A 19303-nucleotide genomic window follows, 5' to 3' on the forward strand; every position below is an offset into this window, starting at 1 on the left:
TGTAGGCGCGGCACGCCGCTAGGCCTCGGCTGAAGCCGGGGACTTTCCTAGCTGCGGCCACCGCAAAAAGCTACTTCCGGGATTCTGGGGACCGGGGGTTTCAATTTAGATGCGGCGGTGGCGTTTATGGTTGGGGGTACCGGGGGTTGCGGGGAGAGGTTTGCGAGGAGAAGCAGTCACCTTAGGCCGTTTGTCCGATCTGATTGGGCACAGCCACAGCTGATCCTGAAAAGGACGGCCGACGAAGTGTACCCAAGGCAGAGGATGATGGTGGGGGGACGGCGAGAGGATAACAGGCCTTACCTGTGAGGTTGCTGGGTAAGGAGGGCTACAGGGAGGAAGCTGCGGCGGAAGAAGAGGGAGAGCCCACGGAGAGGGAGGCAGTGCTCGTCCTGGGTGTTTCGGGATGCTGCAGCAGAGAGCTGGGAGATCCCTGCCTGGCTGATCTACCCCTGCCTGTGGAGAGCCGACTGGTGTCGGAGCGTCACTGCCCTAAGGTGAGCAGACTCGCATGAGAGCGTCCTGCTGCAGCGTCCTGCTGCACCGCTGAGCTGGGAGAAACTGTCTGTCTGCCTGTCTGACTAGCCCTGGGTGAGAGCAGACTCATCGGGAAGCGTCCTACTCCACCACTGACTAGCACTGATAAGAGCCAGAGCAGATGATCTGCCGTCATTTAAATAAGTCACGATAATGGTAGCAATCCTTTTTAGGCCATCCAAAGCAACTTTTTTTTTAAAAAAAGTCCTCAGTGACGTATACAGGAGCTGCCATAGGAGAAGCTGCAAAAAAGACAGGGGCTCACCTTGTGAGGCTGTTATCAGGCTGACAGAGTGGGAAGGTAAACAGCAGGCATACTCAGAATCCTTAGCCATAAGCAGAGATCTTCTGTACCAGCCCTTGACACTTTTCTCGGGGACATAGTCCTTACTGTAAAGCAAAGGTTCTATCCACAAATATAAATGCAAGCACTATTGTGTTATAGTCTTAAAATACACGTATATTAGCTTACTGCACAACCTGGTGCCGAGTAGGAGACTTAAGTTTGCCTGGTTCAATCCACAGGGATGCTTACAGCCCACAGCTCTGTGTCCATGCTGCTTACAGAAGGCTCTGGCGTGCTGGGCTTTGGAACCAGCCTCTTGGCGCCTGCACACAGGTGTCCTGCATTGCGCACGGGCACTAACAACCACTTTGGGCCCTCCCCCCCATCCATGTCTCCATACTGACAGAAATGATTGTTTCCGGCATGCGAATGTTCGCACGTGCGCGCGCTGTCATGGCGGTGCCCAGGAGATGAGGAAGCGGGGGGAGAGATTACTGGGGGGCATCTTGTGGACCCCTGTATGCGTATCATGGCAGAGTCTGCAGCGGAAGGTGGCGAGTGTTTTTTTTTTTATGACGACTTCACCGAGCATGTTTATCCTGGAAGGCCATGTAAGAAAACACCAGGTTGCACTTACTCCCTCAAGTGGTGAAATACAGGAAAGACATCCTACTCCAAGAAGATCATACATAAAAAATGATCATCCTCTTACATTATCCACGCCGCAGGAAAGCTACCAAAAGTAGTTCCAGCTTTCACCCATCACGGCGGGAAAGTTGTGCCAACCTTCAGGTTTACAAAGGATTTTATTAGAGAAAACCTCATACCTGGACCTTTAGAAGACTGCCAGAAACTTTTTGTGTCATGGATGTATTAGTACACCAAAGTCTGGATCCCAGAGCCCAGACCTCCGCAGAGACATTACAGGCAAACCTTGTTTCTTCTTACATGAGGCCTGGGTACCATCTTAGGCCTTTGATATCAGCCAGAAGAATGGATCCGGTTATAGCTCCTAGGTCTTCGCAGCCAGACCATCAAAAGAGCATTTTTTTTCTTAACACATGTTGAACGTGACAAACCACCTTAACACTGGTGAAAAAAATGAGGCACTCCATTTAGGAGGGGTTATATAGGGGAGGAACTAAATTCTAATTGGGTTAACCAGTGTCCAATCACCTGTGGTGACTACATAACCCATTAAGTAATTAAGGCTCTGTGTCCCGTGATGTATGATCAAGAAACAGACTTAAGCCTAGATTCAGAATAGTGCAATGAGGGAACAATTGCGATTCCAGCGCGGTTTCTGGTATCCAGTTCACACTGCCTTCTGTGAAACGCTGCGGGTGTCAATACAATACACCCCTAGATCAGTTCACAGATCGCAGTGCAAACTGAAATTGCACAGGAATCGTATCGCATAGGTAATAACACCCATGCGAGCCAATTCTAGTGCGGGGGTATAGAAGTCCCTGGACCTTTTTCTGTGCGAATCCAATGCAAGTTCAGCCATACAACTTTATGGCTGAACTCGCATTGCTCAGACGTCGCATGCAATAGGCACGGAGGTGCGGGTGTGAATCACATGAGATGTCAGAGATCACACTAGTGTGAACACAGGCTCAAGCGGAAGTAAACCCATCCATTTAACCATTTCATTTCCGCCACATGCCGGTAATACAACACTCCCATTGGTTGTTTTCTTAACCAAACTGTCAAACTATCCAATGGCTGGTGTCATAGTTGATCACATGTTCAGCGTCATGGTAGTTGTAGATAAAACAAAGCCAAGATGGCAGCTTCCTTGGCTGAAAATGATAGATGGATTTACTTCCACTTTAAAGGCATTTGAATAGTTCTTTAGACATTTGCAGACAGTTGAAGGGGATAAAAGGTGCTTCAAAAAAAAGGTTCTCTAGGTATCCTGTCATCTGAATGCCCTAAAGTTTTTAGAAGGTGCAAGCACTTTTGTGAATACTCTGGGTGCAGAGGAAAGGCCAAATGGCAGAGCGACACATTTAAAGTGTTTGAACCTACTGTGAAGTGAAGGAAGTGCTGAAGAGACAGGAAACATGAAACATATAGATAAGCATATTGGATACTGATGCAAAGTATTCCCCTTGTCTTAGAGAGTCAATAAGTGACTTTGCAGATTTCATTAGAAACTTTGACATGTTAAGCCCAGGATAGGCCAAAAAAACCCTACTGGGTTTTGGTAACATGAACGGGTGTGAAAAGAATGCTTTAAACCTGTCCTCCAGTGCGATCAGAACTACTCCTTTGGGAAAAAAGAGTTGGCTCAGGGTGGTCCCCAGACCAGACTGTCCTTGGACAGATTTTGGTTGGTTTAGAAGAAAAGGATGAGGGGGAACTGTAATTTGTACCCCTTTGAAACCACCAGAGACAAAGCCCCAGAGTGAAAGGGGTTTAAAATCAGTGGTAAATTGCAGTCAATGGAAAAATATAGGATTTTTTAAACAGCTTACCAGTAAAATCCTTTTCTTGGAGTACATCACGGGACACAGAGCTCTTGTTAATTACTTAGTGGGTTATAGCTCACCATTAGGCGATTGGACACTGGCACACCCTAAATAGAGGAGAAGTTCCCCTCTATATAACCCCTCCCATATGAAGAGTACCTCAGTTTTTGTAGCAAAGCAATAAGTATCCCAAATATATATACACATATCCCCAAAAAGAGGGGCGGGGAGAGCTCTGTATCCCATGATGTACTCCAAGAAAAGGATTTTACAGGTAAGCTGTTAAAAAAAAAATCCCATTTTCTTTTCGTACATCACGGGACACAGAGCTCTTGTTAACCTCCCTGGCGATATGATTATTTCATAAAAAAGGTGCTGAAAGCGGTACCATTATTTGCCAGGAAATTTGGTGTTTTATACTGTAGGCCTGTAATTCTTAGGAATAACTCACTTACATTTTTTTAATGACGAATTTCCCAACAAATCGCTATCGCACAATTCTGCAAGTGATTATAATTTATTATCGCTGTTTTTTAGCTGCTCTAAAACCATTTTTGACATAAAGGGACACTTTTGGACAATCTACAGTTTGCAGGCAGAAAGAACAGTTTTTATTATATAAAGTACATGTAGGGCACTGGGCAGACCACTAGGGACAAAGGGTGTGTGTATTTTTTACATACAGTACTGTAATCTATAAGATTACAGTATACTGTATGTAATGTGTTTGTTTACCTTTTTGAATTTGGCGCCGTTCTCCGCCCCCGTGTGTCGTAACGTCGCAGGGAACGGAGATCGGCGGCACAGGAGGACACTGTGTGAATCGAGTGAGGTCCCGCTCGCTCACACAGCGCGGTGGCATCGCTGGATCCAGGGACAAGGTAAGTAACTGTCTGTGGCTGCAGCGAGGCGAGCCTGAGTCTGGCTTGGGGATACCGCTTTTGGTATAAAAATCTTACCCCGAGCCAGACTCGGGAATACAGCCAGGGGGGTTAATTACTTAGTAGGATGTTCCAGAGCAATGCTCAACCTGAGGGTAGGAAGACACAGATCAAAAAGCAGACCGCCATTGGATGTGAGGACCTATACTGCTGCCTGCAGCACACTGTGCCCAAAGGCGATATCCTCATGCCATCTTACATCCCCTTGATAGAATTTTGTGAACGTATGGACTGAAGACCAGGTTGCAGCCTTGCAGATCTGAGCCATGGAGGCCTGGTGATGCACTGCCCATGAAGCACTCACTGCCCTAATCAAGTGCACTTTCACATGAAAAGGAGGAATTTTCGTCTTTAAACCATAGGCCTGGATAATAACTCGCCAAATCCATTTAGAGATGTGGATTTCAACGCTGCCTGGGCCTTTCTGGGACCTTCTGGCAGCACAAACAAAACATCAGTTTTACGTATCTGAGCCATTGCTTTCAGATAGATTTTGACTGCTCTTACTACATCCAGAGAGATCCGGCATTACATACTGAGTGGAAAACAAAATTTGCAACATATATTGCTCAATGGGCCTTGTCACTACTCCTTACTGCAGCAAGGAGAATGAGACTCCTGTAGGGAAACTGTGCAACAGAAATCTCTCAAACATGGTGCAAGCTGATGGACTCTCATTTTTCCTTAACTGTATCCATTGTATCCAACTGACACAATGGCTATCAAAGCCTTTTCACTTGTAGATTGAGCTTGCAGCTTTTCTACAAACTCTTTTTCTGTTTAAATAGATTTAAATACAAATTAATAAATGCATATTAAATAGAGAGCGGTGGAATTGTTGAAAGGTTCTGCCCTTGTTGAACACACACGTCATACATATCTGTTTTGTTTTATTTACAATACTTTATTAGGATTAAAATGCGCCTTCACTATTTTTTCTATGAAGTCTCGTGAAGGCATGCAGACATTAACCATAAGATTAGAGTTTTTTTATGACATGGGGTTTCGTTAATACCACAATCATTTTCAACTATATGTATTTTATTTTATATAACATTTTTTGTTCTTGGTGTTTCATGCACATATTTTAGGACATTGCTCGCAGTCTAATGTAGAATACTTATTTGTGTCATTATACGAGTTCATCATGAAATAGTAATCCACACATTCACGTTTGGAGATGTGCACATGCAGTTACACTTTTTGCGTTTTCACAGTGTGCTTGGGTGTTGTGACATATAGTACGTCCATATACATCCAGATACACATGTATATATACACCAGCATATGTACACTACACATCATATTGATTAATATTTGTTCACTTTGCTTTAAATTGATATGGTATTTTTCACATATGGATGTGGACTATTTTTGGAACATATCACAATCAAGAACATTATTAGAGACTTTTTTTAATGCAACTCCTTTATACTTGTTTTCTCCTTCTTGTTTTATTTTTCATTTGTTGCAGGTCTCTAGATTTTTTACCCCGGTGTCTCTAAGTATTCCATATACAGGTCCACTCCATGTGTGAAACAAGGTTTAATTATACGTGTGCAATTGAACTGTGCTCAGCTTTGGTATGATTGTTGGAAGATCACATCCACCTCCCTTTTAAAACACAACTTTTGTCATTGTTCACCCAGCTTTGAGTAAGCATCTCACCATGTGAACCATGTTAGCCTTTTTTTATCCTAGTATTCACTTTCTATTTTTGACTGCACTGTTTTTGGATCATGTTTTGATTTGATTTTATCCAATAAAGACGTTGTTTAACGGAGTGCGGCAGTCCAGGATTTCTTTCCAATCCCATTCAGAGAGTTCAATAAATTTTCTTCCGCAGAATGTGTATCTGGACAAAAGGATGGTAGGACCACATCTTGGTTCATATGAAATCCTGAAACCACCTTAGGCAGACAAGTTGGGTGGGGACACAACACCACCCTGTCTTTGTGAATAAATATGGCTTTTTACAGGAAAAATACACCAATTCTGATACCCTTCTAGCAGGGGATATAGCAACCAGATAAAAAAAAAAAAATGTCAACAGGACCAAAAGGAATATGGTGCATTGGTTCAAAACGCTGTCTTTGTAAAACAGCCAAAACTAAATTCAAATCCCATGGGCACAAGGGAGACTTAACTGGCGGATTTACACGCAACACCCCTTGAATAAAGGTTTGAACCATGGAATGAGAGGCAAGCGGCCTTTGAAAATATATTGACAAGGCCGAGACCTGACTCTTGATGGTGCTCAAGGCCAGGTTCATTTCTACCCCCAACTGTAGAAAGGCAAAAACTCTACCAATGATATTTTGGAAAGAAAAAGGGGGATAGTTTATGGTGCATATTAAACTGGTGGAAAAGATGAGAAAGAACAATGACTTTGTTATAAAAATACAAAAAGGATTTTATTTGGTACAAAAAAATACACAGATTACATATATTAAAATCTGAAGTTTGATTGGTTTGACACAATTCAGTAGTCATCAACCGGTGGAATAGTGGTGAATTTGACAAGGAAAATCGCATGTCCCTACATGTTTCGCAGAGATTCCGCTTCTTCAGGGGAATAGACGATTTCCAATTTGCTTTAATGACTAGATGAAGAATATACGTAGATTAGCCATGTAAATACAAAGGCATTCAGACCTTTGTCCTGCTTTATTCCCTCTGCATTTCTGCTCTCTAGCAGACTTCCTGAAGTAAGTAGATCGCATAGATTTATTTATATTTATTTATTTTTTTGGGCTCCATGAGACATTGTCCAAAATAGTAATTTTTATGACGTATTAATATGATTTATTTTATGAACATCCATGAAAATGATTTAATTTTCTATTATTGTCCTAATAGACATTTAGGCTTTTCCCACTATACTTTTAACTCCTAACCTGCCATCACTACCTTTACCCTCATAGATTGTTCTGTTGGGACCTTTTTGGAAATTTCCCCTGGGATATACAGGGGTATACACGTGTCAGCCCACGCCCTGAAGGAGTGTTCAGTGTTCATTTTGGTGGTCTTTTGGGTAAGCATTGTTTTGCTGTGCAATTTGTTGAACTATCGGACCAATGGTATTTATTCCTTAATTTTCATAGCACCAATCTATGTCAGTATCATACTCTCAAATGTTGTTACAGTGAAATTGCACTTTACATGGCTAATCTACGTATATTCTTCATCTAGTCATTAAAGCAAATTGGAAATCGTCCTTTCCCCTGAAGAAGTGGAATCTCCGCGAAACATGTAGGGACATGCGATTTTCCTTGTCAAATTCACCACTATTCCACCGGTTGATGACTGCTGAATTGTGTCAAACCAATCGAACTTCAGATTTTAATATATGTAATCTGTGTATATATTTTTTTGTACCAAATAAAATCCCTTTTGTATTTTTATAACAAAGACATTGTTCTTTCTCATCTTTTCCACCAGTTTAATATGCACCATAAACTATCCCCCTTTTCCTTTCCAAAATTTCTATAATAGGGATTAGGTGCCTTCACTTATGGGTGATTCTATTGTCGGACTACACATATAAAAAAACTACCAATGATATATTTTCGAGGATGCCAACCTCTGGATGTAGACCAGGAAACATATGCCTTCCAGATTCTGTAATAGATGAGCCTGGAGGCCGGCTTCCTAGCATTAACCAGAGTGGTTAATCCATTCTTAGAACATGCTTCTTTAAGACGTAGGTCTCAACAGCCAAACCGTTAAATTTAGACTTCGTAAGGAAGGATGGAATACTGGTCCCTGCAAGAGCAGGTCTGGGTGTAGTGGGAGAACCCAAGGCTTTCCCACCGTCATCTTTACAATCTGTGTACCAGGACCTTCTGGGCCAAGCTGGAGCCACCAGAATCACCAGTTTCTTTCCCTTCTCGATCCTGCGAAGAATTTGTGGTAAGAGCAAAACCGGACGAAACACATACCAGTAGATCAGAAAAAACTGATCCCACGGAATTACCAACGCATCTGATCCGCATGCTAGTGGATCACTTGTCCTCGAATACAAAGTTGTCCAACTTCGTGTTGAACCAGGAGGCTAGTAGATCTACACCTGGGGTACCCCATCTCTGGTATATCGCCAGAAATATCTTGGGGTGCAGAGACCACTCTCCTGGAAACAGCTGCTGGTAGCTCAGATAATCCGCCTGCCAATTCTCCACCCCCCGGAATGAGACTGCAGAAAGGCAAGGAACGTGCTTTTCCGCCCAACTCAGAACGTGGTTCACCTCCCTCTGGGCATCCTGACTCTGGGTGCCCCCTTGATGATCGATATAGGCCACTGCTGTAGCATTGTCGGATTGTATCCGGACAGGACAAACCTGTGCGTCCAGGTCCTAAGGGCCAAACGCACTGCCCGGATCTCCAGAACATTGATGGGCAGGACCTTTTTGGCCTTGTACCATTTTCCTTGGACTGTATCCTCTTCTAGGACTGCCCCCCAGCCCATAAGGCTGGCATCGGTTGACACCACCTTCCAGGTAACTGGGGTGAAGGATTTTCCTTTCTGCAAATTCCTGGTCAGCAACCACCAACGGAGACTTTGCCGCTACTCTGATGCCAGCCGCATTGGCAGATCCAAGGCTTGTACTCTCCTGTTCCAAGCGGACAGGATACTGTTTTGCAACAGTCTTGAATGAAACTGGGCGTAAGGAACAGCCTCAAAAGAAGCTACCATCTTCCCTAACAACTTCATGCAAAGGCGAACTGAAGGCTCCTTCCTCGCTTTTACTACCTGGACCAAGTCTATTAGAGATTTGACCTTTGACTCGGGTAAGAATACCCTGCTTTGGGCTGTGTCTGACCATGGCCAAACACTCCAGCCTCCTTAGGGGCTGCAAGGACGACCTCTCTAAGTTGAGAACATAGCCTAGGTGCTCTAGGTATTTTACCGTGCTGAGCACACTATGGTTTAACCACCGTGCTACTGACTGCTATCAGCAGCAGGTCGTCTAGATATGCTGTTACCGATATGCCCTGAGCCCTTAGATTTGCCAGGAGCGAGGCTAGAGCTTTCCTAAACACCCGAGGTGCAGTAGCCAAGCAGGGGCGCCCTTTTATAAGGGGGCTTTGCTTAGCAGATCTTTGACCCCAAGGCTTCTTTTCTCCCTGAGTTTGGCCCTGGACTTTACCTCTTGCACTTGGCTGAGGAGGTCGTAGCCACTGCCTGGGGACTGTAGCCCCTGGGACTGGGGAGAGAGAACGTTTAAAGTTAGGACATTTACTCTTTTTCTTAACTGGCAAGAGGGTAGTTTTACCACTATAACTTTTTTGGATGTATTTATCCAGGTCATCCTCAAACAAGCACTCCATATGAAAGGGGAAACCGGCCAAAAGCTTTTTGCACAAAGTTTCTACTGACCAATGCTTTAGCCAAAAAATCCTGCGCATGTGTACAAGCAGCAGAGTAAGGAAGGATGCTTGTTGAATAGAATCTTTAAATGGCTTCCACCGCAAAACATACGGCCTTAGGTAGGTCCGCCCAATCTTTGGCCTGTTCCGCAGGGAGAATTTTTATCACCTGCTTCATCTGCCCCTTAGGTACCTGACACACGCCAATCGCTGCCACTGCAGGCTGGGTTACAGCGCCAGCCATACTAAAGGAGGATCTGAATAAAGACTCCAGCTTTTTCTCAGTTGGATCTCTGAATACCTGAGAATTGTCCACAGGACAAGTCAGACTTTTATTCAGGCAGGAAATGGCTGCGTCTATTGTCGGCAAGCTCCACTTATGGTGATTTTCTCCTCCATTGGATAAATAAAAGCAAACTTTTTGGGAGGAGAAAACAGCTGGGTGTTCCTAGTCAGCATAAATATGTTTTTCCAATAAAGGATGGCCTTGGAAGGTATAGGCAGCCTGCAGGGATTTTAATGATCCCAAGGCAGATTCAGTAGAGGGCAACTTGTACGTAGTATGCACAGCTTCTGTATAGCATTGCACCTGCAACTTAGGAGCCTGAGAGGCAGAAAATAGTTCCTCTGAATCCCCCAAATCATCCGACTGCTCCTGATCCTTATCCACTGATGGTGTTACATCATGATTATCGGAATAATCTGATAGGGGATCCAAAGCAGCAGAAGGGGACCTACCCCCTTTTATGCTTTTCTGCGAGGATGCTGCGATTAACGCAGCTATTTTTCCCTCTAAACCCTCCAATGCTGCTGCTTATGAGTCCTCAGTGACATATGTAGGAGCTAAAATGTTGGGAGAGGCTGCAAAGCCTGACGGGGCAATGGCTCATCCGGTGTGGCTGCTTCAGGTCCTTCAGGGGAGGATGGGATCAGGCCGGCATGTCCAGGACCCCCAGATCCAGATGGCGATACCTTAGTGCCCTTTTTCCCTGAACCCCTTCTATGGGGAGACATAGTCCTAAGCTAAAAGTAGAGGTACTAAACACAGGTGCATCAACTGCTGAGCTAGTCCAGAAATAAACTAAAATGCAGCAAAATTTGCACTGCCTAATGCCGAGTAGGTATCTTAGGGTATGCCTGAATCCAGTCCACACAGAGGTGCTTACGTGCCCCAAAGTTACTGTGACCCTCTTGCTTTACAGAGCTCTGGCGTCTGGGGTTTTTAAACACCCGCCCTACGCTGTGGGGCGGCGTGCACGCCGCACATGCACGCAATCACACCCCCCTATCCTGCTTCCCTGCCGTTCTAGCTTACAAAAGCGCGCCCCCTGCTCATGCGTATGCCGGGGGGGGGGTCCTCCAAACGAGCGCCGTGAGACCTGGACTACGAGGGTTCTCCTCCCCCCAACATGACTGTGGCAGAGCCTGAAGCGGAGGAAGTGAGGCGATCAACAGACCGGGTGACACGGAGCTTTTCGTCCTGGAGAGCATAGTAAGTAATAGACCAGGTATGTCTCTCTACTCCCTCTAGTGGCGGAAATCAGGCGAGACATGCAGCTACTCACAGAAGAAAATCCTTAAGATTCTTCTCAGGATTTTCTTCACTTACCTTATCCCTGCCACAGGATACTGCTAAAGATCAGATAGATCCAACCTTCACCCATAACGGCGGGCTGTGTTGTGTCAACCTTCAGGGTTCCTATTAAAAAGAGGCCTCTTCCCTGGACCTGTAGAAGACTCTGCCAGAAACCCTTGCACATTTGTTAATATGTGCCCAAAAGTGCTGGATCCCAGAGCCCAGTCCTACAAGAGAGACTTTGCAGGCAAAACCTCGCTCTTCCACGAGGCCCAGGTACCATCCATTTTGGCATTTTCCTGGCTCTCTTGAATGGATCTGGTTGTACAGCTCCTTGACCCCCGGAGGGATCCCACAGTAGAGCTTTCTTCATAGCACATCTTTAACCGTGACCAATACCTTAGACACCGGCGAAAAAAACTGAGGTACTATCCACATGGCAGGGGTTATATAGACCAGTGTTTCTCAACTCCAGTCCTCGGGGCGCACCAACAGGTCTTGTTTTCAGGCTTTCCATTATTGTGCACAGGTGATTTTATCAGTTTCACTGCCTTAGTAATTACCACAGCAGTTTGATCTGAGGGAAATCCTGAAAACATGACCTGTTGGTGCGCCCCGAGGACTGGAGTTGAGAAACACTGATATAGAGGGGAACTTCTCCTCTAATTAGGGTGTGCCAGTGTCCAATCACCTAATTGTGAGCTATAACCCACTAAGTAATTAAGAGCTCTGTGTCCCGTGATGTACGAAAAAGAAAAAAAAATCCCCTGCAAGGCAATGTCATAATGTGCCTTACGGCACGGACTCTGAAGATCCGGCACTGTATGCCAAACCTTCAGAGTGCATGCGCTGGTAATGTCACCGGCTGCATGCACTCTGCATATCTCCTAAACTGTGCAAGTTTAGGAGATATACACAGTACCTACAGGTAAACCTTACTATAAGCTTGCCTGTAGGTACAATTGGTAGAACAGAGTTAACTACCACTTTAAGAACAGTCCCCTGTGGAAGGAAGAAAAACTTTTCCTCCTGTGACAACCGTTAAGTTTTGTCAAGTGCGTCACCAGTCGTCCTCCTAGGGGCATATGTGAGACAGTATTTACCATTAGCTTTAAGTTAACCAGGCTTTTAGCTATAAGATTCTGCACATATAGATAGAAATAACAGGCATTCTTAAAATCTGTGTCAGGACTTGTTCCAGGGTATCAACACAAAAGAGTAAGGCAGAAAACATTGTATGCAAGTGCTTTGCCAATGGTAAGCCCTGGAAGACAAGATCCTGTTGGTTGTTCATTGCTCTAGTCCAATTAACTGGGATCTGGTAAGCAGCAGTAGCCAGTTGCAGAGCTAGGCCTGTGAGGGTTAAGAGCCTTTAAAAGGTGTGTTAAATTTAACTCAAACAGCATGGTCCACTACTGGAACAGACCACTTTTTGGTGAACTCCTTTTCAATTGCATAGAGTTTGGCAATGATTCTTAGGGGGTAAAGATCCTTTGCACCAAGCAGGAGTGAGCATATCTACATTTGCAAGAATATTGCGTGAAGTAATAATATCAGGTGTTTAGAGAGGCTGGGGTGAGAAATCGGGTCTTCTTTAACAAGTGTCTCCTTTTGCCTCTGTTTTCTCTTCATTCCCCTAAATGTCTGCGGCCTCTAGAGGAGGTATTTTACTTTACAACTCCGGCAGAGACAGAGGGTGGAGAAGGAGTTTGGAGCTTTTGTGCTCTGGACAATGAAGGCCGTTTTAAAGCCATTAGTTGTCCGAGAACGTCTGACATAGTTGCAGACAATCTGCCTTAATCAGATATGCCAATTTTTGCATGCCTGGGACAGAGCTAGAATTGGACACAAAGACCGGTGTTAACATAGGGTCCTGCTTTGATGCAAGGGAAGCATTGTCACTCTGAGAAGCGAGTGTTTTGCAGGCTTTCAGTAGAGTGAATCTTTTCCTGATCTTTCCTTGTTCCTGGTTTCCACCACTGCTATCAGTGAGGTAATTTCCCTGTTGGCAACTCACAGGGTAGGCTGCAGAAATGGGGTAAGTGCAGCTGTGAAGGAGTATAGAGCAACCAGGATGTCTACCATCCTGTAGCAATTTCTTCATGGCAAAAGGGTGGTAGGAAGTGCCCGAGTATATTTTAAAGGGATCCTGGCAGAAGATGGTGCTGCTATTATTTTGGTTTCTCTTCTCTGCACTGTCTCCAGTTTCCTGATAACCTTTTCCTGAACTGGTGCCCATATTCAAGATGGGGTCTTACTAATGCTTTGTACAGGGGCAAAGTTATGTCTCTTTCTGAAGTCGATACATCTTTTAAACACAAGAACGTATTTTGCATTGCTTGCTGTCCTGCAAAGCATTGCTAGTGTCCAATCACCAGAAGGTACTAGCCTATACAGTCTGATCTGTATTGTAGGGTTAAGATGGGAAACTTACTGCTGTTTTTCCAACATGTTAAGGAAGGTTTTTTTTCCCTTGCTTTTTAAACAAGACCCACCTCTTGCCACTCCAGAACTCCACTCCATGCAAGCATTTTGTTAGCAACGGATTGTTGTGTGGCAGGCAACTGCGGGGTGCCAATCTGCGGTGCAGCAGACTGCTGTGCTGGTATGCCACCTGGTCCTCCTGTACCGGCCTGCAAGAAATTCAGAGAATTAAAGGCGAACACAATTTTTATCATGATTCATGAAAACTTTCCTTGTAATGCGAAATGAATACTACATCTATATATATATATAAAAATCAACGTGTGTGTGTGTGTGTGTGTGTGTGTGTGTGTGTGTGTATGTTCCAGCATCACGTCCAAACGGCTAAAGATATCAACATGAAACTTGGCACGCATGTTACTTATATGTCAGCAACAAACATAGGATAGGTGGTTTAACCCTTACCCACCCCCCCATTTGCCATGGTCGGGGTTTTTCTTTAAAGTCCCATTCAACTCTATGGGAAATACATGTTACTTCATAACTTCCAAACGGCTGTACATATTTCGATAACACTTGGTCACATGTTACTTATATGTCCACTTAAACTATAGGATAGTTAATTTATCCCTTAACTACCCCCATTTGTGAGGGTCGGGGTTTTTGTTTAAAGTCCCATGCAAATCAATGGGAAATGTATGTTCCCACATAACTTCTGTACGCCTGGAGATATTTCAATAATACCTGGTACACATATTACTTATATACCAAATAAAAATATGACAGTTAAATTAACCCTTACCTACACCCTTATATAAAAGATGGGTATATTTATATTACTATGTAAATCAATGGGAAATGTATGTTCCCACATAACTTCTGTACGCCTGGAGATATTTAAATAATACCTGGTACACATATTACTTATATGCCAAATAAAAATATGACAGTTAAATTAACCCTTACCTACACCCTTATATAAAAGATGGGTATATTTATATTACTATGATTTTCCTCCCCAAAAGGTTAAGATAGGAAGACCGGGCAACGCCGGGTATTCAGCTAGTTTTAGATAAAAAACTAAATTCACAGTCTGGCTATAGCGAAACAAAATTAGCAGCAATTAAGTTACCACTCAGCAATATGTTCAGATTCTGGGGTTAATCTCAAATTTGGATGGTACAATGCACTGAGAAGTCACTAGGTCATTGATTGGACCTGCATTTAAGCAACTCAACTATAGATTTCTTGGAAGACTCGTGTAGGTTCATGTCACCATCATCACTGACAATCAAACTTAGCGGCCTACAGTGTGAAATGTCTGTAGGCCATGAGACCCTATTAAAGCCAGCAGCTACAAATACTGCCGCTGCTGACTTTTAAAATATCCACACTCATCTGTCCAGTGCGCCTTTCGATGCAGGGCACCCAAGGCCGACGCGTGCCTCGGTCCTCGGATGCTGCCGCCGCCATCTTCGCTAGGGGAAATGAAGCCTTGCGGCTTCACTTCCCGGTTCCCTACTGCGCATGCGCGAGTCGCGCTGTGCAAACAAAATGGTCCCTCCTGTTTTCTATCCCTTCAATAGCTAATATATATTGCTATGGATTGGTTGCTATTGACGGTTTCTATGGACTGGTTGCTATGGAGGGTTGCTATGGATGGTATGCAGAGTATGCTAGTATGCAGAAGTTACGCAGAGCCAAAAAAACTAAGCCAATTCCCCTCAGCGTTGTGAGCTAGAATTCCCCTGAGAGCTGTGTGGGAGGAGCTACAATTCCCCTCAGAGCTGTGTGTGAGGAGCTATAATTCCCCTCAGTGTTGCCAGGAAACCAATGTTTATGTAGGCTTTAAGCACAGACCAGAGTTTTTTGCCCCTCCTGAATACTTGTCATTCTTCAAACGGTTGTATTTTTAAAACTATAAATCATACAGAAGACATCGGGGGGGGGGGGGGGGGGGTGACAGGAAGTGGCGTAGATTACCTGCAGATATTGCGAATATCTATGCCCAGAAGTGGGTGCAAATAAAAAAAGCAGAGGTTCACTTTTTGTGTGAACCTCCGCTTTAAAGAGTTGATTTTCTGGAATGAAGCAAAGTCTGCTATTTTTGTAACCCATCCTCAAGTTAAAACAATGTAACAGGAGATACATCTCATGGGCCGCACATCAAAGCAAACCCGTAATAATGTTTGTGGCAGTCCAGTCCAGTCCAGTCCAGTGACTTCACACGCACAGCCACGCCCCCCCCCCCCACAGTAAGAACACTCCCTTAGGGCACACGTAACCCCTACAACGCCCCTCCTGGTTAACCCCTTCACTGCCAGTGTCATTTTTACAGTAACCAGTGCATTTTTATAGCACTGTTCGCTGTAAAAATTACAATGGTTCCAAAATAGTGTCAAAAGGGTCCGCCATAATGTCGCAGTCACGAAAAAAAATAAATAAACGCTGATTGCCGCCATTACTAGTAAGAAATAAAAATGCCATGAAACTATCCACTATTTTGAAAACGCTCTAACTTTTGCGCAAACCAAACCCTTATTGCGATTTTTTTTACCAAACGTTTGTAGAAGAATACATATCGGCCTAAACTGAGGGAAAAAATGTTTTTTTATATATTTTTGGGGGATATTTATTATAGCAAAAAGTTAAATATTGAATTTTTTCAAAATTATCGCTCTATTTTTGTTTATAGCGCAAAAAAATAAAAACCGCAGGAGGTGATCAAATACCACCAAAAAAAAGCTCTATTAGTGAGATCTATTTTGTTTGAGAGCCACGTTGCACGACCGCGCAATTGTCATTTAAAGCGACGCACTGCCGAATCGCAAAAGGGGCCAAGTCTTGCATAATGGTCCGGGTCTTAAGTGGTTAATATGGCTTCACTACTATTTAAATTGTTCTTAGACTTCTGGAGTATTTATTTAGGCCTCTGTTAAAATATTAACTTTTTTATTAATGCAACCCACATTCTAATTTTCTATGGACACGGGACAGACATTTTTATCCTCTTATTTTAGTGATGATTGAAAACAGAATCTATTTTCAGGCGGTTTAGCGCTAAAACTAGCACTGCTATACCGCCTGAAAAAATCAGGGGATTTAAAATACGTTTTTGCCATTGGTGTCGGTGTAAAGATTGAAATTGTATCACAACTAACATATGGACTTTTGTTTTTGATTAAATATTCACTTTATTGTACATTTTTCTAAGCATGTATGTCATGAATATTATATGAATTGTTTAATATATTGTTGTAGCTAGATTGAAACTAGATTCATAGTGCCCCCTATAATCACACACCCCATATCAGGTTAATTTTAAACAGTGAGAGACAGAACAAAAAATATCCAGAAAAACGCATTTAAAAAAAAGAAAAAAAGTTATAAATTGATTTTCATTTTTATGAGTAAAATAATTACTTTGTCCCCTATCGATCTGCAACATTTCTGGCTACCAGGTATCTTCCATACAGGCAACGCGCTGAGATTAGGAGAACTCCATAAAAGGGAGTGCTCCTAATCTCAGCTTGTTACCTGTATATTTCACAAAAGGAAGCAATCCGAAACTCAAAATAGTCCTTCAAACTTCAGCAGCGCTGTGAGATTTAAAATATTGCATATAAAGGATAGTGATCTATACATCCGAGTGATACCAAAGTTAAAAAAAATGCATGTGGCAGTTCATTTGTGACACATCAGCCGTTATAGACATTCGACCATCACCACACCTAGTGATTTCACTCCCTATAGGATTTGCACACACCAGACTCCAAATAAACTAACAATAGCGTGTGTGTGTATATATATATATATATACACACACACACACACACACACACACACACACACACACAGTACAGACCAAAAGTAAGAACTATGAATTAACACATGTGGAATTATACATAACAAAAAAGTGTGAAACTGAAAATATATTTCATATTCTAGGTTCTTCAAAGCAGCCACCCTTTGCAGCAGACACATCTCTAGAACTGTTAAGAGGAGACTGTGTGAATCAGGCCTTCATGGTAGAATATCTGCTAGGAAACCACTGCTAAAGAAAGGCAACAAGCAGAAGAGACTTGTTTGGGCTAAAGAACACAAGGAATGGCCATTAGACCAGTGGAAAGTGCTTTGGGGCCTGATGAGTCCAAACATGAGATTTTTGGTTCCAACCCCCGTGTCTTTGTGCGACGCAGAAAAGGTCAACGGATGGACTCTACATGCCTGGTTCCCACCGCTGTGAAGCATGGAGGAGGTGTGATGGTGCGGGGGTGTTTTGCTGGTGACACTGTTTTATTCAAAATTGAAGGCATACTGAACCAGCATGGCTACCAAAGCATCTTGCAGAGGCATGCTATTCCATCCGGTTTGCGTTTAGTTTGCCCATCATTTATTTTTCAACAGAACAATGACCCCAAACACACCTCCAGGCTGTGTAAGGGCTATTTGACCAAGGAGGAGAGTGATGGGGTGCTGCGCCAGGTGACTACCTCTTGAAGCTCATCAAGAGAATGCCAAGAGTGTGAAAAGCAGTAATCAAAGCAAAAGGTGGCTACTTTAAAGAACCTAGAATATGAAACATTTTCAGTTGTTTCACACTTTTTTGTTATGTATAATGTCCACATGTGTTAATTCATAGTTTTGATGCCTTCAGTGTGAATCTACAATTTTCATAGTCATGAAAATAAAGAAAACTCTTTGAATGAGAAGGTGTGTCCAAACGTTTGGTCTGTACTGTATATATATATATATATATATATATATACATACATACACACACACACACACACACACACACAAGGTGGCTGGGATCACTGCCAAACGACCATCCGTCCGAAACTTAGAAAATGATCAGCCAAAAGGGAATCTCACACTTTCATCCTCTGATTCACCAGGATAAATCAGCCGAGTGTTTTTCATAATACTCGGGCAAAAGAAGGGAAAGGAAGCATCAGAGTGTAAAACTGTAAAGCTTTTATTTAACCTAAAAGAACCCCTTCCCTTAATACATTACACTTACAAACAAATGTTTGTAAAATGCATTCACTATAGTAATTGCACGGTACAGTCGGTTCTATTAGTCTCACCACCTGACGGAGAGCGGTTATCGTCCGTGGTGGTTCCCGGGAAGAAACCAGAGCTAATGACCAATGCAGCAAGCCGTGTACTCTGGTTTCTTCCCGGGAACCACCACGGACGATAACAGTTCTCCGACAGGTGGTGAGACTAATAGAACAGACTGTACAGTGCAATTACTATATTAAATGCATTTTTAAAACATTTGTTTGTAAGTGTAATGTATTAAGGGAAGGGGTTCTTTTAGGTTAACCACTTAAGCCCCGGACCATTTGGCTGCCCAAAGACCAGGCAACTGTTTGCGATTCGGCACTGCGTTGCTTTAACTGACAATTGCGCGGTCGTGCGCCGTGACTCCCAAACAAAATTGACGTCTTTTTTTTCCCACAAATAGAGCTTTCTTTTGGTGGTATTTGATCACCTCTGCGATTGTTATTTTTTGCGCTATAAACAAATCGGAACGACAATTTTGAAAAAAATGCAATATTTTTAAAATTTTTGCTATAATAAATATCCCCCAAAAATATATAAAAAAAAAACACAAAACATTTTTTTGGTGTCACAGAGCTGAAGAACAGGGAGCGGTTAAATGAAAAACTTTACAGGTTTTACACTT

At 43.3% G+C, this 19303-nt stretch overlaps 1 protein-coding gene across 4 annotated transcripts in view; it reads right to left on the reverse strand.

Annotated features, from left to right (window-relative positions):
• MED25 (mediator complex subunit 25) overlaps positions 1-19303 on the reverse strand; it is a 555669-nt gene that overhangs the window by 283970 nt on the left and 252396 nt on the right. For all 4 annotated transcript variants that reach the window (XM_040327573.1, XM_040327575.1, XM_040327572.1 and 1 more), the window contains one exon: positions 13680-13817. In XM_040327573.1, coding sequence (XP_040183507.1) covers positions 13680-13817 — 138 coding nt within the window. The remainder of the gene's footprint in view (positions 1-13679; positions 13818-19303) is intronic.

This window comes from Rana temporaria, chromosome 10 (assembly GCF_905171775.1).
Source record: "Rana temporaria chromosome 10, aRanTem1.1, whole genome shotgun sequence".
NCBI classification, from domain to species: domain Eukaryota; kingdom Metazoa; phylum Chordata; class Amphibia; order Anura; family Ranidae; genus Rana; species Rana temporaria.